This window comes from Geotrypetes seraphini, chromosome 2 (genome assembly GCF_902459505.1).
Source record: "Geotrypetes seraphini chromosome 2, aGeoSer1.1, whole genome shotgun sequence".
Taxonomy (NCBI): Eukaryota; Metazoa; Chordata; class Amphibia; order Gymnophiona; family Dermophiidae; genus Geotrypetes; species Geotrypetes seraphini.
The window spans coordinates 1,830,929-1,849,148 of record NC_047085.1 but is presented as its reverse complement, the minus strand read 5'-3'; the positions used below and the strand labels follow the sequence as shown (position 1 = coordinate 1,849,148).

Here is an 18,220-nt window from a genome sequence, read left to right as displayed (position 1 = left end):
GAATCTGGAAGGAAGTGAAGAGGAGAGAGCGAGATGGAATGTTGGATGGAAGGAGGGGATAAAGAAAAAGAGCATATGCTGGATTGGGGTAAGAGGATAGTGAGATACTGGAAGGAGTGAGGGAAAGAGGTGGCAAGCTGTAGGTAGATACAATGAAAGGGAAATTGAGGACTGGAAAGTAAGTAGACAAGAGGTAGAAAATAAATTGAGAAGAAAGAGCAGAAAAGGAAGGGAAAAAGAGAGGAGAGAGATGCCTCTATGATCACCACTAAAATCTAATGTAGCCTCTTCCATCACAACCTCTAGATCAAGAAAGCACAGTTACTTACCATAACAGTTGTTATCCAGGAACAGCAGGCAGATATTCTCAACATGTGGGTGACATTACCAACGGAGCCCTGCAGCAGACAGCCTCGCAAGCAGACTTGCTTGAAGATCTTTTTAAGAGCTTACGAGTGCTACACCGCACATGCACGAGTGCCTTCCTGCCCAAGTTGGGTGTGCGTCTCCTGTGAGGTATCTCAGTTCAGATAGCTAGCTAAGAAGCTAACTAGGGGAGGAGGGTGGGTTGTGAGAATATCTGCCTGCTGTCCCTGGATAACAACTGTTACGGTAAGTAACTGTGCTTTATCCCAGGACAAGCAGGCAGCATATTCTCAACATGTGGGTGACCTCCAAGCTAAGCCTAATGGGATGGAGGGAGTGTTGGCAATTTAGGAAAACAAATTTTGTAATACTGACTAGCCAAAATGGCCGTCCCTCCTGGAGAAAGTATCCAGACAATAATGAAAGGTGATTGTATGAACCGAGGACCAAGTGGCAGCCTTGCAGATTTCCTCAATAGGAATTGATCTGAGGAAAGCTACAGATGCCACCATTGCTCAAACTCTGTGGCCCGTGACTCGACCCTGCAGAGGGAGACCAGCCTGAGGGTAGCAGAAAGAGATGCAAGCAGCCATCCAGTTGGAGATGGTTTGCTTTGAGACAGGATGCCCCAACTTATTTGAATCGAAGGGGATGAAAAGTTGTGGGGCTGTTCTGCAAGGTTGAGTGCGTTGCAAGTAGAAAGCCAAGGCACGTTTACAGTCCAAAGTATGAAGCGTTATTTCTCCAGGGTGAGAATGAGGCTTTGGAAAAAATACTGGAAGATTGATTAATATGAAATTCTGAAACAACTTTAGGTAAGAATTTAGGATGAGTACGGAGGACCACCTTGTCATGGTGGAAAACTATGAAGGGTGGATCCCCAACTAAAGCTTGTAACTCACTGACTCTTCGAGCAGATGTGAGGACAATGAGGAATACCACTTTCCAAGTGAGATATTTTAGATGAGCCTTATCAATTGGTTCAAATGGAGGCTTCATCAACTGAGCCAGGATGACATTGAGATCCCAGACCACTGGGCGGATTGAGCGGTGGGTTAACATTGAAAAGTCCTTCCATGAAGCAGGAAACCACCGGATGTGCAAACAGGGGTTTCCCATCAAGAGGTTGATGGAAAGCAGCAATCGCACTAAGATGGACTCGGATAGATGTGGACTTGAGGCCAGATTGCGATAAATGAAGTAAATAGTCCAAAACTGAAGACAAGGAGGTAGACATTGGCTCCATGTGATGAGTAGTACACCAAGCAGAAAATCTAGTCCATTTCTGGTCATAACACTGCCTAGCTTTCTAGAAGCCTCCAAAATGTCCTGTACAGACTGAGAAAACTGTAAAGAGGCAGTTAGGTTGAAAGGTACCAAGCTGTTAAGTGTAAAGACTGCAGGTTGGGATGAAGCAAAGACCCTGACTCTGTGTAAGCAGAGAGGGAACAACTGGTAGAAGCAGAGGCTCCCTGGTGCTAAGTTGAAGTAGAAGGGAGTACCACAGTTGTCTGGGTCACCGAGGAGCTATCAGAATCATGGTGGCATGTTGTGTCTTGAGTTTGACAAGAGTCTTGAGAATCAGCGGGAATGGAGGGAAGGCATAGAGAAACCCCCATTGAGCAAACAAATGATGTAGAAGCGAGGAATTGAGTGTCCATTCGTGAGGTTGTAAAAGACGACTCAATTTGTCTGCCAGACAGTTTTGTTGACCTTGAATGTAACAGCTCTGAGAAAGATGTTGCGCCGAACAGCCCAATCCCAAAGCTTCAGAGCTTCTTGGCATAGGGAGAGGGATCCCGTGCCTCCCTGTTTGTTGACATAGTACATGGCAACTTGGTTGTCCGTCTGGACATGGACGACTTGGTTGTGAAGAAGATGCTGAAAAGCTTTGAAAGCATTGAAAATCACTCTGAGTTACAACAGATTGATGTGACAGAGACGGTCTGTGCTGAACCAATGGCCTTGAGTATGGAGACCGTCGAGGTGGGCTCCCCAAGCATAGGTTGAAGAGTCTGTTGTGAGAACCTTCTGATGAGGGAGAGCGTGGAAAAGCAAACCTCTAGAAAGATTGGAAGAGAGCATCCACCAGTGGAGAGACTGTCTCAACAAAGGAGTTACTGTGATGTGTTGAGAGAGTGGGTCGGAAGCTTGCTGCCACTGAGATGCCAGGGTCCACTGAGGTATTCGAAGGTGAAATCTGGCAAAAGGAGTCATGTGAACTATAGAGGCCATGTGACCGAGTAGAATCATCATTTGTCGCGCTGAGATTGATATGAGGGTAGACACTTGATGACAAAGGCGAATGAGAGCATCCTGGCGTTGTTGGGGCAGGAACGCTCTGAGCCAGATAGTGTCCAGAACGGCCCCAATAAACTGAAGAGTTTGGGAAGGGTGCAACTAGGATTTTGGAAAATTGACTTCGAACCCCAGACATTGGAGAAACGTAATAATCTGTCGGGTCATTGCAATAACCCCTTGTTGAAAGGGAGCTTTGATGAGCCGATCGTCGAGGTATGGAAATATTGAAGACCTTGGGTACGTAGGGCTTCAGCTACCACCACCAGACACTTCGTGAAAACTCTGGGGGATGATGCGAGTCCGAAAGGGAGAACTCGGTATTAAAGATGAAGATTCCCCACCCGAAATCTTAAGAATCTGTGAGAGGCTGGATGAATTGGGATTCGAGTGAAAGCCTCTGAGATCCAGAGAGCATAACCAATCCCCTTTATCCATCAGGGTTGGCAAAGAGAGCATCCAAAACTTTTCTTTGACTAGAAATTTGTTGAGGGCTCTGAGATCCAGAATAGGTTGCAAATCCCCCGTCTTCTTCGGGACTAGAAAGTAACGGGAATAGAACACTGTGTCCCATTGGTTCAAAGGAACCTTCGACAGCTTGAAGGTGAAGAAGAGCCTGAGCTTCCTGAAGAAGAAGGGGAAGTTACAACGAACTGGAAGGAAACTCTCTTGGAAGGAGATCTGGAGGTACTTGAAGGAAGTGAAGTGAGTATCCCTCCCGAAGGATGTTGAGAACCCAGAGATCTGAGGTGACCAGCTCCCACTGGTGATAAAAATGGTGAAGCCGACCTCCTATAGGCAGAAGAGAAGTCTGATGGATGGAGGGAGGTATGCTCAGACTGAGAATGTCAAAAAGACTGAGCCGGCTTAGCCGCAGCAGGAGTCTGAGGTGCTGCTGGGCCGGCCGTCTAGGCAGAGGCCTGGAGAAAGCAGGAGTTGTTTTTTGAGGATAACAACGTGGTAGAGGTTTGTAAGGCCGAGCAGGTGGAGTCTTAGCCTTTGGCCGTATCAGGGAGGCAAAGGAGCGCTTATGTTTAGAGAGACGCTTAGTAGCAGCCTCGATGGAATCATCAAAAAGTTCATTTCCTTGGCAAGGTAAGTTTGCTAGACGGTCTTGCAAATTGGAATCCATGTCCACAATGCGGAGCCAAATGAGACGACGCATAGTCACAGCCTTTAATATGAAGAGGCAAATTTGTGACAGAGTGTGAAGAATCTTTTTAAACTCTGGAAGAGATTGCTCCTCAAGAGCAGGAAAAAACTTAGGCATTATTTTGAGATAGTGATTAAAATAAGAGGTGAAGACATAATTGTGACTGAGAATTCGATTTGCCATCATGGAATTCTGATAGAGCCTGCAGCCAAACTTGTCCATGGTGCGGCCTTCCCTGCCTGGAGGTACTGCAGCGTAGACCTTAGAGGGTTGAGCTTTCTTTAATGAAGATTCCACTAAGGATTGGTGAGATAACTGCAGTTTTTCAAACCCCTTACAAGGAACCTTGTGATACCTAGATTCCATCTTAAAAGGTATGGCCGGAATAGAGTAAGGGGTTTCCATATTCCTGAGAAAGGTTTGTTTTAACACAGGAGTCATGGGAAGCCTCAAAGTCTCCTTGGGTGGATGAGGTAACTTCATGTAAGCCAGGTATTCAGGAGTGTACTTAGATTCAGAATGAAGATCCAGTTGAAGAGCCTGACCCATATTAAAGACAAACCTCGCGAATGAGAAGGACTTTGAGGTAGAGGGTTCCTCAGGAGAAGGAGAATGAGACTTGGGGAACAGCCGAATAAGATGGTGAAGCTTCTCTGGAATATTGAGAAGGCATTTCAGAATCAAGCACCATGGTAACTGAAGAAGCTCCACTACCTGTCATAGGAGGAGTTAGAGTGTGTTTGCGCTTTAAAAACCTCGATGGAGAAGTCCCCGGAGTTCTAGGGACGGACTGGATCAAGGCAGGAGGAGAAGGTTCCCTCGCAGATGGTCTCGATGGAGGGGTCTTCGACCTGAATTGTCTTCAAGGTGAAGCAGCAGGTGTGGAAGATTTGTGAGACCGAGGCTTGTGTTTAGGTCTCGAAGGAGTCACGACGGCCCTCAATAAATGAGCCATAGAAGACTCAGTACTATGAGGAGGTGAGTCCTTACGTTTGAGAGAAGAGTCTTTACACCGCTTAGAAGCAAGGTGCCTCTAGGTTGGGGTGTGCTTCGAGTGGTGCCTCGATCGAGGTGCAGGAGACTCTGACCTGGAAGGCTGAGGCAAAGAGTCACTGGAGGATAAGTGATGAGATTTTCGAGGCTTGCCTCGAGATGCTTCAACAGGAGGCTCAGGCTGGCTCGTAGGAAGCAGGGTTGAGGTAGGGACAAGTTAAGCCAGGACCGAGGTAATCTGAGTGGTCAAAATGGCTTTTAATATGTCCTCGAACATAGGCACCGAGACCAAGGGATCAGGTCTAGAAGGTGCAGCAGTGCGCTCCAAGGAGGGCGACTTCGAGGATGAGTATTCCCTATGTTTGGAAGCACGCTTAGCTGGAGGTCTTGTAGAGGCTAGCAGGACTGCACTCACTGCCTGGAATGCCTGAGACTCTGGAGGCTTCTTTGGAAGGATACCTGAAGGAGAAACAGGACACATTCCCTTAGACGAAACCTTCGGAGGGACCACAGACGAGGCTTTTGAGGTCGAGGTCATCGAAACCGAGGTCGAGGCCTTAGTCAAGGCCACTACTGGGGTTGAGGTTTTGGAAGTCGAGGCCGCCCCCGAGGTCGAGGCTTTATCCGCAGACAGTTCCATAGTGCCAAACAATTGAAGAATTTTAGTGCGGCGTCTACGAAGGGCTCGAGGTTAAAGGGTAGCACAGCGTGGACAAGTGTCGGGACAATGTTCTGGTCCCAGGCAGGCAATGCACCAACAGTGAGGGTCGGTGATGGAGATCACCCGGCCACACTGGCTACATTTTTTAAACCCGATAAGAGGCCGGGACATAGAAAAAAAGGAACCAACGAATGAACGAGGCTCAGCGGCCAGGCCTAAGCCCAGAGGCCGCTGACTAAAAAATACGTGGAAAGTTTTTCTTTTCTTTTTTTACACACAAAAAACTTACAAGACATGCCGGCACAGCGACTTGAAGAAAATAACAAAACAGCGGTGCAAGAAGGCAACAAAGAACTGCAGAGCTGTAGCAAACGGGACTTCTTGGCTCCGCAGAAAACGCTGAACTGAGGTACCTCACAGAAGAAGCAGGCGGGAAGGCACTCGCGCATGCGCAGTGCAGCACTCGTAAGCTCTTAAAAAGATCTTTAAGCAAGTCTGCTTGCGAGGCTGTCCGTTGTGGGGCTCTGTTGGTGACGTCACCCACATGTTGAGAATATGCTGCCTGCTTGTCCTGGGATAACCTTATTTCCCATACTTCGAGCATTAGTATATACTGTTTTCCAGACCTTTTACTCATTTGTGTAAAGGTATTTAGTGATATACTTACCTGGGGTTTTTGATCACCCTACCCCAATGGTTCTAGTTTAAAGCTCTTTTCAGTAGATTAACCAGTCTGCTGCTGGAGATACTTCTTCCCTTTTTTGATAGATGCACACCATCCCTAATCAGCAGCCATGGAAAATCGTCCCATGGTCCGGGAAATCAAAATGCTCTCGAAGACACCATCCATGCAGCCACACATTCATCTCCAGGATGCGAGCTTCTCAGCCCGGGTCTTTACCCTCAACAGGGAGGATCGATGAAAATACCACCTGCATTCCTGTCTGCTTCACCTTCTCTCACAGAGCCACAAAGTCACGTTTGATACGTTCGGAGGGGTACCTAGCAGTATCATTAGTGCCAACATGGATGAGACTACAGTGTTAGACTAAAGTGAATGAATTTTAAATTGGAAAGGAGACATTTAGTAATTAATCATTCAATGCAGCAAAATTGCTGCTGCTGAAACACCAGATAACAGGCTACATTATAGAGCTTACATGGGTTCAGGTAGTGCTGGCCTCAATCACTGTTCTTTAATCTTAATCGCAGATAAGCACTGGTACTGTTGATTAGTTTTATATAACACAATTAGTTGGATGCTAAATAACACATGTACAGCAACCTATATGGATCCTGCTCACACCACCTGTGCACACATTAGACAAACAGGCACACTTCATTACAGACCTATGCTATACGAAAACACACAATAAAGTGTTAACTATTCAGCTGTCAGCCTTACCCAATCAAAAGAGAGAAAAGCAAAGTCTCACCTTGGATTCCACATGATAGCACACATAATGTGCCGTACAACGCAGTGGGATCTTCCTAACGGGCCAGGGAGCATCATAGGAGAGGTAAGCGGGAAGCACGCTGATCCGAAGCTCCCCCTACAGGAGAAGAGCAGAGGACAGCGAGTGTTCAATGCAGTATGGCGATACCACATGGAGATGCAAAACCCCTCCCTTATACACAGAGACCCTGAGAGAATGCTACCCCTCCACTCATAAGACACAGAGACCCCCACCCCGAGTACACTCTGTCTTCCCTCTATACAGAGACCATAAAGGGTGCTCTGCCCCTCCCTTATACACAAGACAAACCAGATCTTGATTGCAGTCAGACCCTCCTTTATACATACACAGAGACCCCAGGCCATAAGAGCACACTGCTCTCCTTCATGTACACATACAAAGCTCAGATCCTGACAGCTGAAACATCTAGGAGAGCTCTTTGTTCTTCCCACACAAGGGCTCAGTGCCTAATGTGGTGGTATTTGCTTACTTGGCGGTTGAAGTAAAGGAAGCCTTTAGGGCAGTTTATGTTGTGAAATGGTGCAAAAGACTCGATTGGTCCATCAATGGTCATAGGATGTAGTCGAAGGGCACCCCTAGGGGTCAAGAGAAGCCAGTGAGGGGAAGGGCCACAAATAAAAACCTAGAGGAAGAGAGGAATTCGTTTATTCAATACCAATAAAGCATACTCAAAAGTGCAGACGAGACTCAAATTACAACATCTCATCTACGACTTCAAGAGATAATTGTGTGAAAAAGTTGAGGTAGTCTTCATATTTCAGCAGAATGTCATTGCTTTACTCACCCCTGAATAACCTGAGATATCTGGAAAGAAGCGGAAGCGGGACACTCTGCCTTTGGATGAGACTGACTCATCACTCCCAGCACCTTCTGATTTCTTCTTTGATGGCTTTACTTTTTTCTCACGAAAATTAATATTGTGGGGGACCTGAAACAAGAAGCCAGAGAATGAGGGTAAGATGACCAAAGAGAGAAATAAAGATGAGAACAAAGGAAACAGGGCATTGAGGAAGAGGTGGACTTTAGGTTAAGAATCTCTTGCCAGGTTGGGTCAAACATTGTTTTTTCTCACCAGCTATAGGGAAAAAAGCGGGTGTTGCTATTCTAGTAAATAAAAAATGCTCCGCTACATTCAAATTAAAAGCTTCAGATATTCATGGAAGATGGGTAATGGTGGAAATGAATATGGGAAATACTACCATGACGTTGTTTAATATATACGCCCCTAATTCGAACCAAAATGAATTCTTTAAAACTCTTCAACAACTGATCCTACCACTGGCTACTTCAAATCTTATAGTAGCAGGGGACTTCAATGCTGTAATGGATCCTTTGTTAGATAAAAACCCAAGTAGAGTTATGAAATCTATGGGATTAGAAAATTTGATTCAATCTTGCGATTTAGCAGATATATGGCGAATACTTTATTTTGATGGTCGGGAATTTTCTTTTTGTTCTCATGTTCATAATTCTTTTTCAAGAATAGATTATATTTTTATTTCAAATCATCTAGCACATCAGGTGACACAGGCTGCTATTGATCCTATTATTTTATCTGATCATGGTGGAGTATGGATCAAAATTAAAATTATAGATCAAAACAATAATAGACCAATATGGAAGTTGGATAATACATTGTTAGCTGATCCAATTTTTTGTGAAAATCTTCTAACAAAAATGAAAGAATTTTTTCAAATAAATGATAAAGATGAGATCAATAGAGAAACTCTATGGGATGCTTTTAAGGCATCAATTAGAGGACAAATAATTTCTTATTCGGCTTTTCTTAAAAAACAGATTAAAAAACAATTTTTAATCTTAGAAAAAGAAATTAAAAATTTAGAATCAAAACTTATAAAAAATGGGAATATTCTATTCAACAAGAATTATTAAAACTAAAAGGTAAATATAATGAGATCTCATCTAAGATGATTAGGAAAGATTTATTTTCTCAGCAAACGTTGTATTATGGTAACTCAAATAAGTCGGGAAGAATATTGGCAAACTATCTTAAAGCAAAAAAAAGAAAAACAAAATGAATTGCTATAAAAGATGAAAATGGTGACACATTTACACAAATTGAACCTATTTTAAAACAATTCCTAAAATTTTATAGATCTCTTTATTCTTCCGAGACTTATTTAAATAAAGAAAAAGATGGTTTGGAATTTTTAAAAATGTTAGAGGGTCCAAAAATTCCTGAACATATAAAACGAAGTTTAGAAGAACCAATATCACTAAAAGAATTAGGAACAGCTTTGAAGTCCCTTAGAGTTGGATCCGCTCCAGGTGGTGATGGATATACAGTTGAGTTCTATAAAACATTTCAAAATTTTTTATTACCCTATTTATTAAATCTTTAACTATTGTTTTGCCAAAATCTAATAAAGATCCCACTTTGGTCTCAAACTATAGACCAATATCTTTAATAAATGTAGATGGAAAATTATTAGCAAAAATACTTGCGTTAAGATTGGCTAATGCTCTCCCCCATATTATAGGTATGCATCAAACAGGATTCGTTGCTCAAAGACATTCATCTCATAATACCAGATTAACATTCCATATGTTATATTTAACAAAGAAAATGAATGAGCCTACTTTTGCTATTTCATTAGATGCAGAAAAGGCTTTTGATAGAGTAGAATGGCCTTTTATGTATCAGGCAATGGAATGGTTTGGTATAGGTCCTGGATTCATACAAATGATACAAACATTGTACAGCTCCCCTTCTGCTAGATTATATATTAATAACACGTTTTCAGAAAAATTTAATCTACAGAGAGGAGTTAGACAAGGATGTCCCTTATCTCCTTTGCTGTTTGATATTGTTTTAGAACCCTTAATATTAGCTATCCAACAAGCAAAGGAGATACAAGGTATACCTCATTCAGATAAAGAATATAAGATATCTGCTTATGCAGACGATTTACTATTATATTTGAGGAATCCAGAATCCACCATTCCATATTTACTTGAACTGATTGAGAAATTTGGAAATTTTTCAGGATATAAAATTAACTGGAATAAATCAGAGGTTCTTCCACTAAATATACACTGTACAAAAGGTTTATTTGATACATTCTCTTTTGTTTGGAAAGAAGAGTCTATTAAATACCTTGGAATTTTGATAACAAAAACAGTAGATGAAACAATGAAAATTAATGAAAAATGTTTATTACAAAAAGTGATAGAAATGTGTGAGCAATGGAATCCTTTGTATTTATCTTGGTGGGGAAGAGTGCAAACTGTAAAAATGATGATTTTGCCTGTAGTTTGTTACCAAATGGGGATGATACCAGTTTTCTTTCAAGATTCTTTTTATACAAAATTAAATAGGATTTTGACAAAATTTATATGGCTTGATAAAAAACCAAGAATTGCTCTAGTGTCGTTGCAAAAACCAATTAAGGAGGGAGGGGTAAATTTTCCCAACTTTTATAGGTATCATCAAGCCTATATTTTACGTCATGGTATGTATTGGATTCTCCCAGAACCCACAGATAATATTCCAGACTGGTTCTGGCTGGAATGGAGGCTTATGTTTCCATTACGTCTTAGTCATGTAATTAGTATCAAAATGCCAAGGTTATACAAAGATCATAAAATATTTATGGATACTTGGAAAACTCTAAGATACATAAGTAATCTAACTCATATTCCAATTAGTAAATCAACTACTCAAACGATATGGCTAAACCCCAAGATCAAAATTGGCGGATTTAAAGTCATCTGGAAACACTGGATGATAGCAGGTATTCGTATTTTGAATGATGTAATTAAAAATGATAAATTTCTGGAGTTTTCACAATTGCAACATAAATTTGGTCTTAATAAAACACAATATTTTAAATGGTTGCAATTGAAGCAGTCTATTCAGGTAGGGTTCCCTGAATGGAAAAACCTAACTAAATATCACAGTTTGGAATTCTTGTGTTTCCAGATGGACTCAATAGGACATAGGACAGTGGTATAAAATAATATCCGGATTTATAAATAAAAAACCAAAAAACGGTCTTAGAGACATTTGGAGCATTGAGATAAAGCATCAAATTAGTGCATCTCAATGGCCACGACTTTGGTCTTGGAGGTTAAAATGTACAGTGTCAGCATCTATGAGACAAACTTAGTTTTTTCTTCTACATAGAGCTTTTGGACCCCTGTTCGATTACAAAAAATAGATAGCTCAAGATCTAATAGATGCTGGCACTGTCATATTGAAATTGGGACATTAGACCATCTTTTATTCTTTTGTCCATTTATCTTATCATTCTGGAAATCAATTTGGCCCCAAATTAATAGGATGTTAGAAAATCCGGTAGCCTTGACATATGATACTATATTATTTGGAACAACCATGAGAGCAAGAAGTCAAATTTCATCAAGTAATAACAAACTCCTATTTATTTTAACTGGAATAGGAATACAACAAATCACATTTAATTGGAAACAACATGACAGATTAAACTATATTTTTTGGTGGAATTCGGTATGCCACATATACAAAATGGAACTCGCTATTGCAACACAAAAAGGATATATGAATAAATTTCAAAAAATATGGGGACCATTAACAGATTTTTGTAAAGAATGATAAATTTTCCCATAATTAAATATATGATAGGAAGGGAAAAGGGAGGGGAGCATATTTCTGGTTATTATAAAATATTTCAATAATTTAAATTATTATACCAATAACAGAAGAGAATACAATAAAAATATTATTGACTGGAAGGGAGGGGGGAGGGGAAGGGAATCTATTATATTCAATATGTATTATATAATTTAAAATTCTTTTATATTAATTTGTATTTTATATTTTTCTTCAAAAAAAATGTTTCATTGATATTTATTATGAGTTTATCAAGTGTGTATATCCAAGTTTTAATTGAGCTTATGTAATCCACTTGCTGTAACATAAGAAAATGAATAAAGATTTATAAAACTAAAAAAAAAAAAAAGAATCTCTTGCCTGCTCAGATTCCTCACCTTCTTAAAGCGGACCTTCAGATTTCCTTGCCCTGGCTGGGAGTCATGATGGAAGGCTTCATATATCAGCAATTCCTGGTCTACATGCACCTGTACATACCAGAGACAAAAAGTGAGTCTCAACTCTGACACGCTAAGCACATTTTCTTCTGGAACCACCCGATTACACACAAAGTATTTATGTACAGAAAAATCATATCAGGGCCCTTCGCCAGGGGACTATTTCCCCTCTTACAACAATGGAACCTTCCTCTCCAATGTGATGTAACTATTTCCCCATGATGCTACATGGGCCTCACCTTGAAGTTGCACTGGATAAGTGAGATTAAGAAATCTTGATCAGGTTTACAATCTAACTTAAAATAGAAGGAAACAGTGTGGCATACCTGTAAAGAAGGCACATGATTTCAAATGCTTTTGCAAGCCTGTTTAATAATTGAATTTAGTCAGAACCTAATAGCAAAATCAAGAAACCCACATTAGCTACTGATTTATTTTACTATTTATTGTCATACTTGATAGATTGCCTAACATACAAAGACCTTCACTCAGTTTATGATTCATTAGACCTATCAGTAGCTTTGATCTCATTGATCCTCATCATCTTCTTCAACACCTACAACACTTAGGGCTTATAGGGCCTGTTCTAGACTGGTTCGCCTCATACCTCTCTACTAGTAAGAACATAAGAACTACTATAATTCCTTGTTTTTGGGCCTGCTTAAAAAGAAATTGAAGGTTCTGCAGGTGCTTATGAATTCTGTAGTTAGGATGATTAGTGGGTTGACAAGGGTAGCTCATATAACCCCCCCCCCCACTGAAAAGTTTACACTGGCTATCAATTGAGCAAAGAATTCCATTCAAAGTGCTGTCATTGGTACAGCAAATAGTATATCAAACTGTACCACTTTGGTTTCAATTTCTCTGGGAGATTTATAAACCTCCCAGAGCATTGCATTCTGAGGAGAAAATGAAACTGGTAGCACTGACAGCTGACAATGGAAGATATGTGGTAACTTAACTTCAAATGTTTTCCATTGCAGGAATGTCATACTGGAACAAGCGTACTGGGCAACTAAGATTATGTGCAGATCACTACAGCTTTAAGAAGATGTTGAAAACCAAGCCGTTTGTAGACGCATACTTTTGATTTGTCTTTCCTAATGTTGTCTGGGCATTTCAGTAACATCTTATCAAATATGTTATTGAAGAATTTGTAGGTCCTATTTTAATGCTTTGATATTATTTTGAAGAGTGATTTGTATTGTTCTTTGTTTTTGCTTTATGTATGTTTATATGGAAATTGCTGAAACTCCAGGCGGTATATAAAGTTTTTAAATATGAGGGTCATTTCATAAATAATGCACACTATTTTTTAAAATTTACATGTTTTATTTTTATTTTCAAGTATTTCTTTACAATCCTTCAATATAGTCTCCCTGCTTTGCAATGACCGAGTCCCGATATCTGGGAAGCTTCATTATTCCATCCGAGACACCGTTTTTGTTCAGTTGCCAATTGGCTCAGGTAACGGCGGAAGAAAGCTCTTCCAGAGATGCAAAATGATGTCCATGCATCGGTTGTTTCAACTTTGGAAAAAGGTCAAGGTCTGGTGGACTTATGTCTGGACTGTAGGGAGCATAAGGTAACACCTCCCAGCCGTATTCACGTAGTTTTTCAATTTTTTGCAAAAATCATGATAATACACTGCTATGACACTTCTTCCACATGGAACTTTGTCTGTGATGATGATGCCTTCATGATCATAAGCAAAAATCATAATTTGTTTAACTTTTGATTGAGCTCGTCGAAATTTTTTTGGTCGTGGGGAAGATGGAGCTCTCCACTCTTTGGACTGTGATTTCAGCTCCGGCTCAAAGTCTCTGACCCACGTTTCATCAATAGCAACAATGCAATTCAAGAAAAGAGGCATCTTCAGATAGTCCAAAATACAGCCATTAAACTGATTCACAATGGCAAAAAATACGATCATGTTACCCCCTTTTTGATCAAATCCCACTGGTTTCCAGTTATTCACAGTATTACTTTCAAAATCTTACTTTTAGTATTTAAAACTTTGTCTTCCAATGAACCTCAATTTATTAATAAACTACTTATTCCTCATAATATATCGCGCTCCCTTAGGTCCACTAATCAAAAACTTATAGCAGTTCCCTCATTGAAAGTAATTGGAACTCGTCGACATGATATGTCCTCAGTAATGGCCCCGCAACTTACCTCAATATATAAGAGAAGAAAATGACTTAAGTCGCTTTAAAGGCAACCTGAAGAGTTTTCTTTTTAAAGACGCTTTTAATCTTTAACTATGCTCAAAGTTCATTTTAGCCTTTTCTTATTTTTTACTTTCTCCCCCTATTGTCCTCTCCATTCATGTCTTCTTCTATATTCTAAATAAATACAATGGTAGTTCTGCCCTTCTTACCATATGTATCTGTAAGTCTGTCAGTCAAACCCATTATATTTGATGACTAAATTGGTATATGCTTATACCTTTTTTAAATTTGTAAATCGCTTAGTAAAGTAAATAAGCGATTCATCAAGTCAAAATAAAACTTAAAACTTGAAGAATGCCTGACCTTCTAGATGAATCTTTGTTTCAGCATAGTTGCATTGTCCAGGTGTCTTTGCTGCTGTTCAGCAGTCAAAAAGTGGGGGGACCCATCGCGCAGAAATTTTTCTCTTTTTTAAATCATTTGTCAGAATTCGGCATACTGATGTCGGTGGAATCCCTGTGGTTTCAGAAAGTTCCTCGCATGTTGCACGATGATCTTGTTCAAGAGCATCAGCCACGAATTTCACACATCGTTCACTGATTGTTGATTTCGGCCTTCCTTGTTTTGCATCATCATCTATGCTCACACGACCACTCCGAAAACGAGTTGCCCCTCCGAGAAACTGTTAACTCACCACAAACTTCACGTAATGCATTGTGGATTTCAGTCGGGTTTTTGCCATGTAGAGTTTCAATCTTAATGTACAACCTCTGATCATCAATACACACAATATCCGAGACACCTGCAGCCTCCATTTTCCACACTTGTCACAGCCACACTATATACACTACAGAGCTCCTAAGCACATGTCCTGCTGCTTCAAGCATTGAAGTGAAAGTGAAACAAGGTTTACTGCAATTGCATCATCCACTCCCCAATGTTGCCAACCTGTGCATTATTTATGAATTGACCCTCGTAAATAAATAATAGCCTTACAGAGTCAGACCATCTTCATGGAGGCCAATCAAAGTCCCTCTTGCTCCTCCACCGCTGCCTGCAATGTAGGCTTTAGGTCCCTCCTCTTGGGCGAGGTCTTAGGCATCTGAGCCAATCGGGGACTCCCTTAGGCTCCCTCTGTATCCCAGATACAAGGGGGAGGATCTAAGACTAAGGCTCATCTCCCTTGTATCCAGGATGCAGAGGAAGCCTAAGGGAGTCCCCGATTGGCTCAGATGCCTAAGACCCCGCCCAAGAGGAGAGGCTTGAGGCATTTGAGCCAATCAGATGATGCATGGGGAGGGGCCTAAGGCCTGCACTGCAGACAGCGATGGCCGGCGGAGGAGGAGGAGGAACTCCTCCTGCTCCCAACTAAAGGAGGGGAACCAAGGGTGGTCTCCGCTAGCAAGAGGGAGTGGGCATCCCTTCTGCCATTCGCGGGAAGATTTTTTGAAGCAGTTGCTCTCTTTCTAAAGATATTCCCCTGACGCAGCCACTTGGCGAAACAGGGCTTGTCGGGAATACTGAGTTCATTCTTTGAAAAGTGTGTCTGGTTCCGTATTGGAGCAACGGATATTTATTTCCACTGCTTGTGGGAGATGAATGGAAGATAAGTGCAAGTTTTTACAGTTTTTTGCTGTTTTTTTGCAGTTTAACTTGTGTATTTTAAACTGTATCTTTATGAATCTTTTCCATGGAGTTTTTTGACCTGGGATGTGTTTTGAATGGCAGTTTATAACTGAACATATAGTTTCTTGGTTGTTTCCTTGAAACACTGAGGTCTTTTTCTCCATGTTAGTTACTTGCCTTTCAGCCTGTTTCCTTCCACTATTAGCAGCTTTATTCTGAATATTTGTTGGTTATTTTTTTGATTTTTTTGGATATTCAGCTTGTATACTTTTTGATAAATTGTTATCTCTATATGCGCCAGTTTTTCAATTTTGCGCCAGTTTTTCAATTTGATAATTTAGAGTTTACATCACTCATTGTTTTTGTTTATATAAAAAATGTGTAACTTCGCTGTAATGTACAGTCTCTTCATCTGTTAACCGCATAGAACTTCCATGGTAATGCGGTATACAAAACAAAACAAAAAAATAAATAAAATAAATAAAGTTATTATTATATTTGATCTTTTTATTACTGTTATTCTGTTAACAAAATTTTAAGTTTTATGTAAAATCATAGTTGCTGTACACTGCCTTGGGTTAATAAATCCAAAATAACTTTTGTAAAGAAAAAAATAGCACCAGTCTCTGATGAAAGAGGTAACATTTTCTCTCATTTATGAAGAGAAGCAGCAAACTTGGAAAAAAAATGAAAAAAAGATTTTTGATAGAATTGGATGCAGATTTGATTAGCTTGGAAAGATAAGCATTTCTTTGCAGCACGTAGTTATTGAACATACTGTAATAATGGCAGTATAGGAAGGGGCAACCCTTGCTTGAGTCCTGTTTTGTCCAGCAACTGCCATGAGAGACATAACATAACAAATTTCTAGACCGCATAACCCTAAGTTCAATGCGGTTAACAAAAGATTATGCTATGAGAAAATACAAAGAATGTAATACACAGAGATTTAGTTGGCCAAAAATTTGGAGAAAAGAAAAGTCTTCAGAAGTTTTCTATAATGTGTATAAGATGTAGATCTAATCAATAATGGGCAGAAATCTTTGTCATAATAAGCTGCTTCATAAGAAAGACAATGCCCATGATGTTTCTTACTTTCACAGCCCGTAGCTGAAGGGAACGTAAATAGGGCATGAGATTTTCTACTCTTCTAATGTGTCATGATAACAAATCTATCAACAAGATAAAGTGGGGGCCACACCAAAAGCGACTTTATAATATAAATATCCTAGCTTAAAAATCACCCGGGCTTCCACTGGGAGCCAATGCAACTTACAGTAATGAGTTACATGGTCATACTTCCTCAGCCATAAATCATTACTGTATTTTGAACCAGAATCAACCTGACCAAATTTCTTAGTACTTGTCAGATATACAATGTTACAGTAATCTAGAATACTCAAAAGTAATGTCTGAACTAAGAGTGTGAAGGCAATAGCATCGAAGTAGGATCACAAAGAGCAGGAGAGAGAAGAAAAAGAGGGAGAATGTCACATGTGTGGTAACATCTGAGAAAGAGATCACCATGAACAAAGGAGATGAGGTGAAACCCAGGATCACATGTGGGGAGGGGCAGAAACGCTCACCAGAAGATAAGGTCTGGTCTGCTTGTTGCCCAGAGCCACCAGCAGGACTTCTTTGACAAGTGGCATCTCTCCCTGCCTCGTCACTTCTTCCTTCTTGCCCTCACCCTGTGTTGTGGGTTGTCCAGAACTACTGTCCACAAGCACCCGCTGTCCAACAGGGAAATTCTTCACCAGGAAAACCAGACGCCACTCAGGCAGTTCATAAATCTGCAGCAAAAGAGAAATACTGAGCATCTTACTCTGGCAGTAGTACTGGGAATACTCAGCAGAGTAGCAGCAGCACTACTGTGGATAGTCTGGAGACCCAGAACATACTCTGACAGCAATAGTACTGAGGATACTCAGCAGGGTTACTGCATAATACTGGTACTCTGAATACTCAGCATGCTAGCAAATATTACTTTTACAGGAGTAACAGTACTGGCAATTCTAAGCATAATAAGCAAATATTACTCTTACAGCAGTAGCAGTACTGGGAATATTCAGGAAGGATAGCACACAAAAAGGAGAAATTAGGTCCTTACCTGCTAATTCTCTTTCTTTTAGTCCCTCCAGACCGGTACAGACGGATGGGTTTACTCTCCTCTGCCAGCAGGTGGAGACTGAGAACACATTGACTTTTGGCAGTGGTACAAGTGGGCTGGCAGTCACATGGAGAGAACCAAGGAATAGTCCCAAATTGGACCAGGGAACACTGTTCAACACTGATTAGAACAAGAACCTTTCAGAACGTCCCACAGTTCGGCAGCTAAACCAGCCAAACCAATGCTGCTCTTTCAACTTCCTAAACAACCAGCAACAACCAAAACCTGCAGAAAAACCCCATACTCTTTGCG

The 18,220-nt window shown here is 40.7% G+C and overlaps 1 protein-coding gene across 1 annotated transcript in view; it reads right to left on the bottom strand.

The window, feature by feature from the left end:
- CPSF1 (cleavage and polyadenylation specific factor 1) overlaps nucleotides 1-18,220 on the bottom strand; it is a 406,695-nt gene that overhangs the window by 78,891 nt on the left and 309,584 nt on the right. Inside the window, exons 23-27 of the mRNA XM_033933046.1 lie at nucleotides 17,385-17,591; nucleotides 11,939-12,028; nucleotides 7,734-7,877; nucleotides 7,419-7,571; nucleotides 6,908-7,024 (exon numbers count right to left, since the gene is read on the bottom strand). Of these exons, the coding sequence (XP_033788937.1) occupies nucleotides 6,908-7,024; nucleotides 7,419-7,571; nucleotides 7,734-7,877; nucleotides 11,939-12,028; nucleotides 17,385-17,591 (711 nt within the window). The remainder of the gene's footprint in view (nucleotides 1-6,907; nucleotides 7,025-7,418; nucleotides 7,572-7,733; nucleotides 7,878-11,938; nucleotides 12,029-17,384; nucleotides 17,592-18,220) is intronic.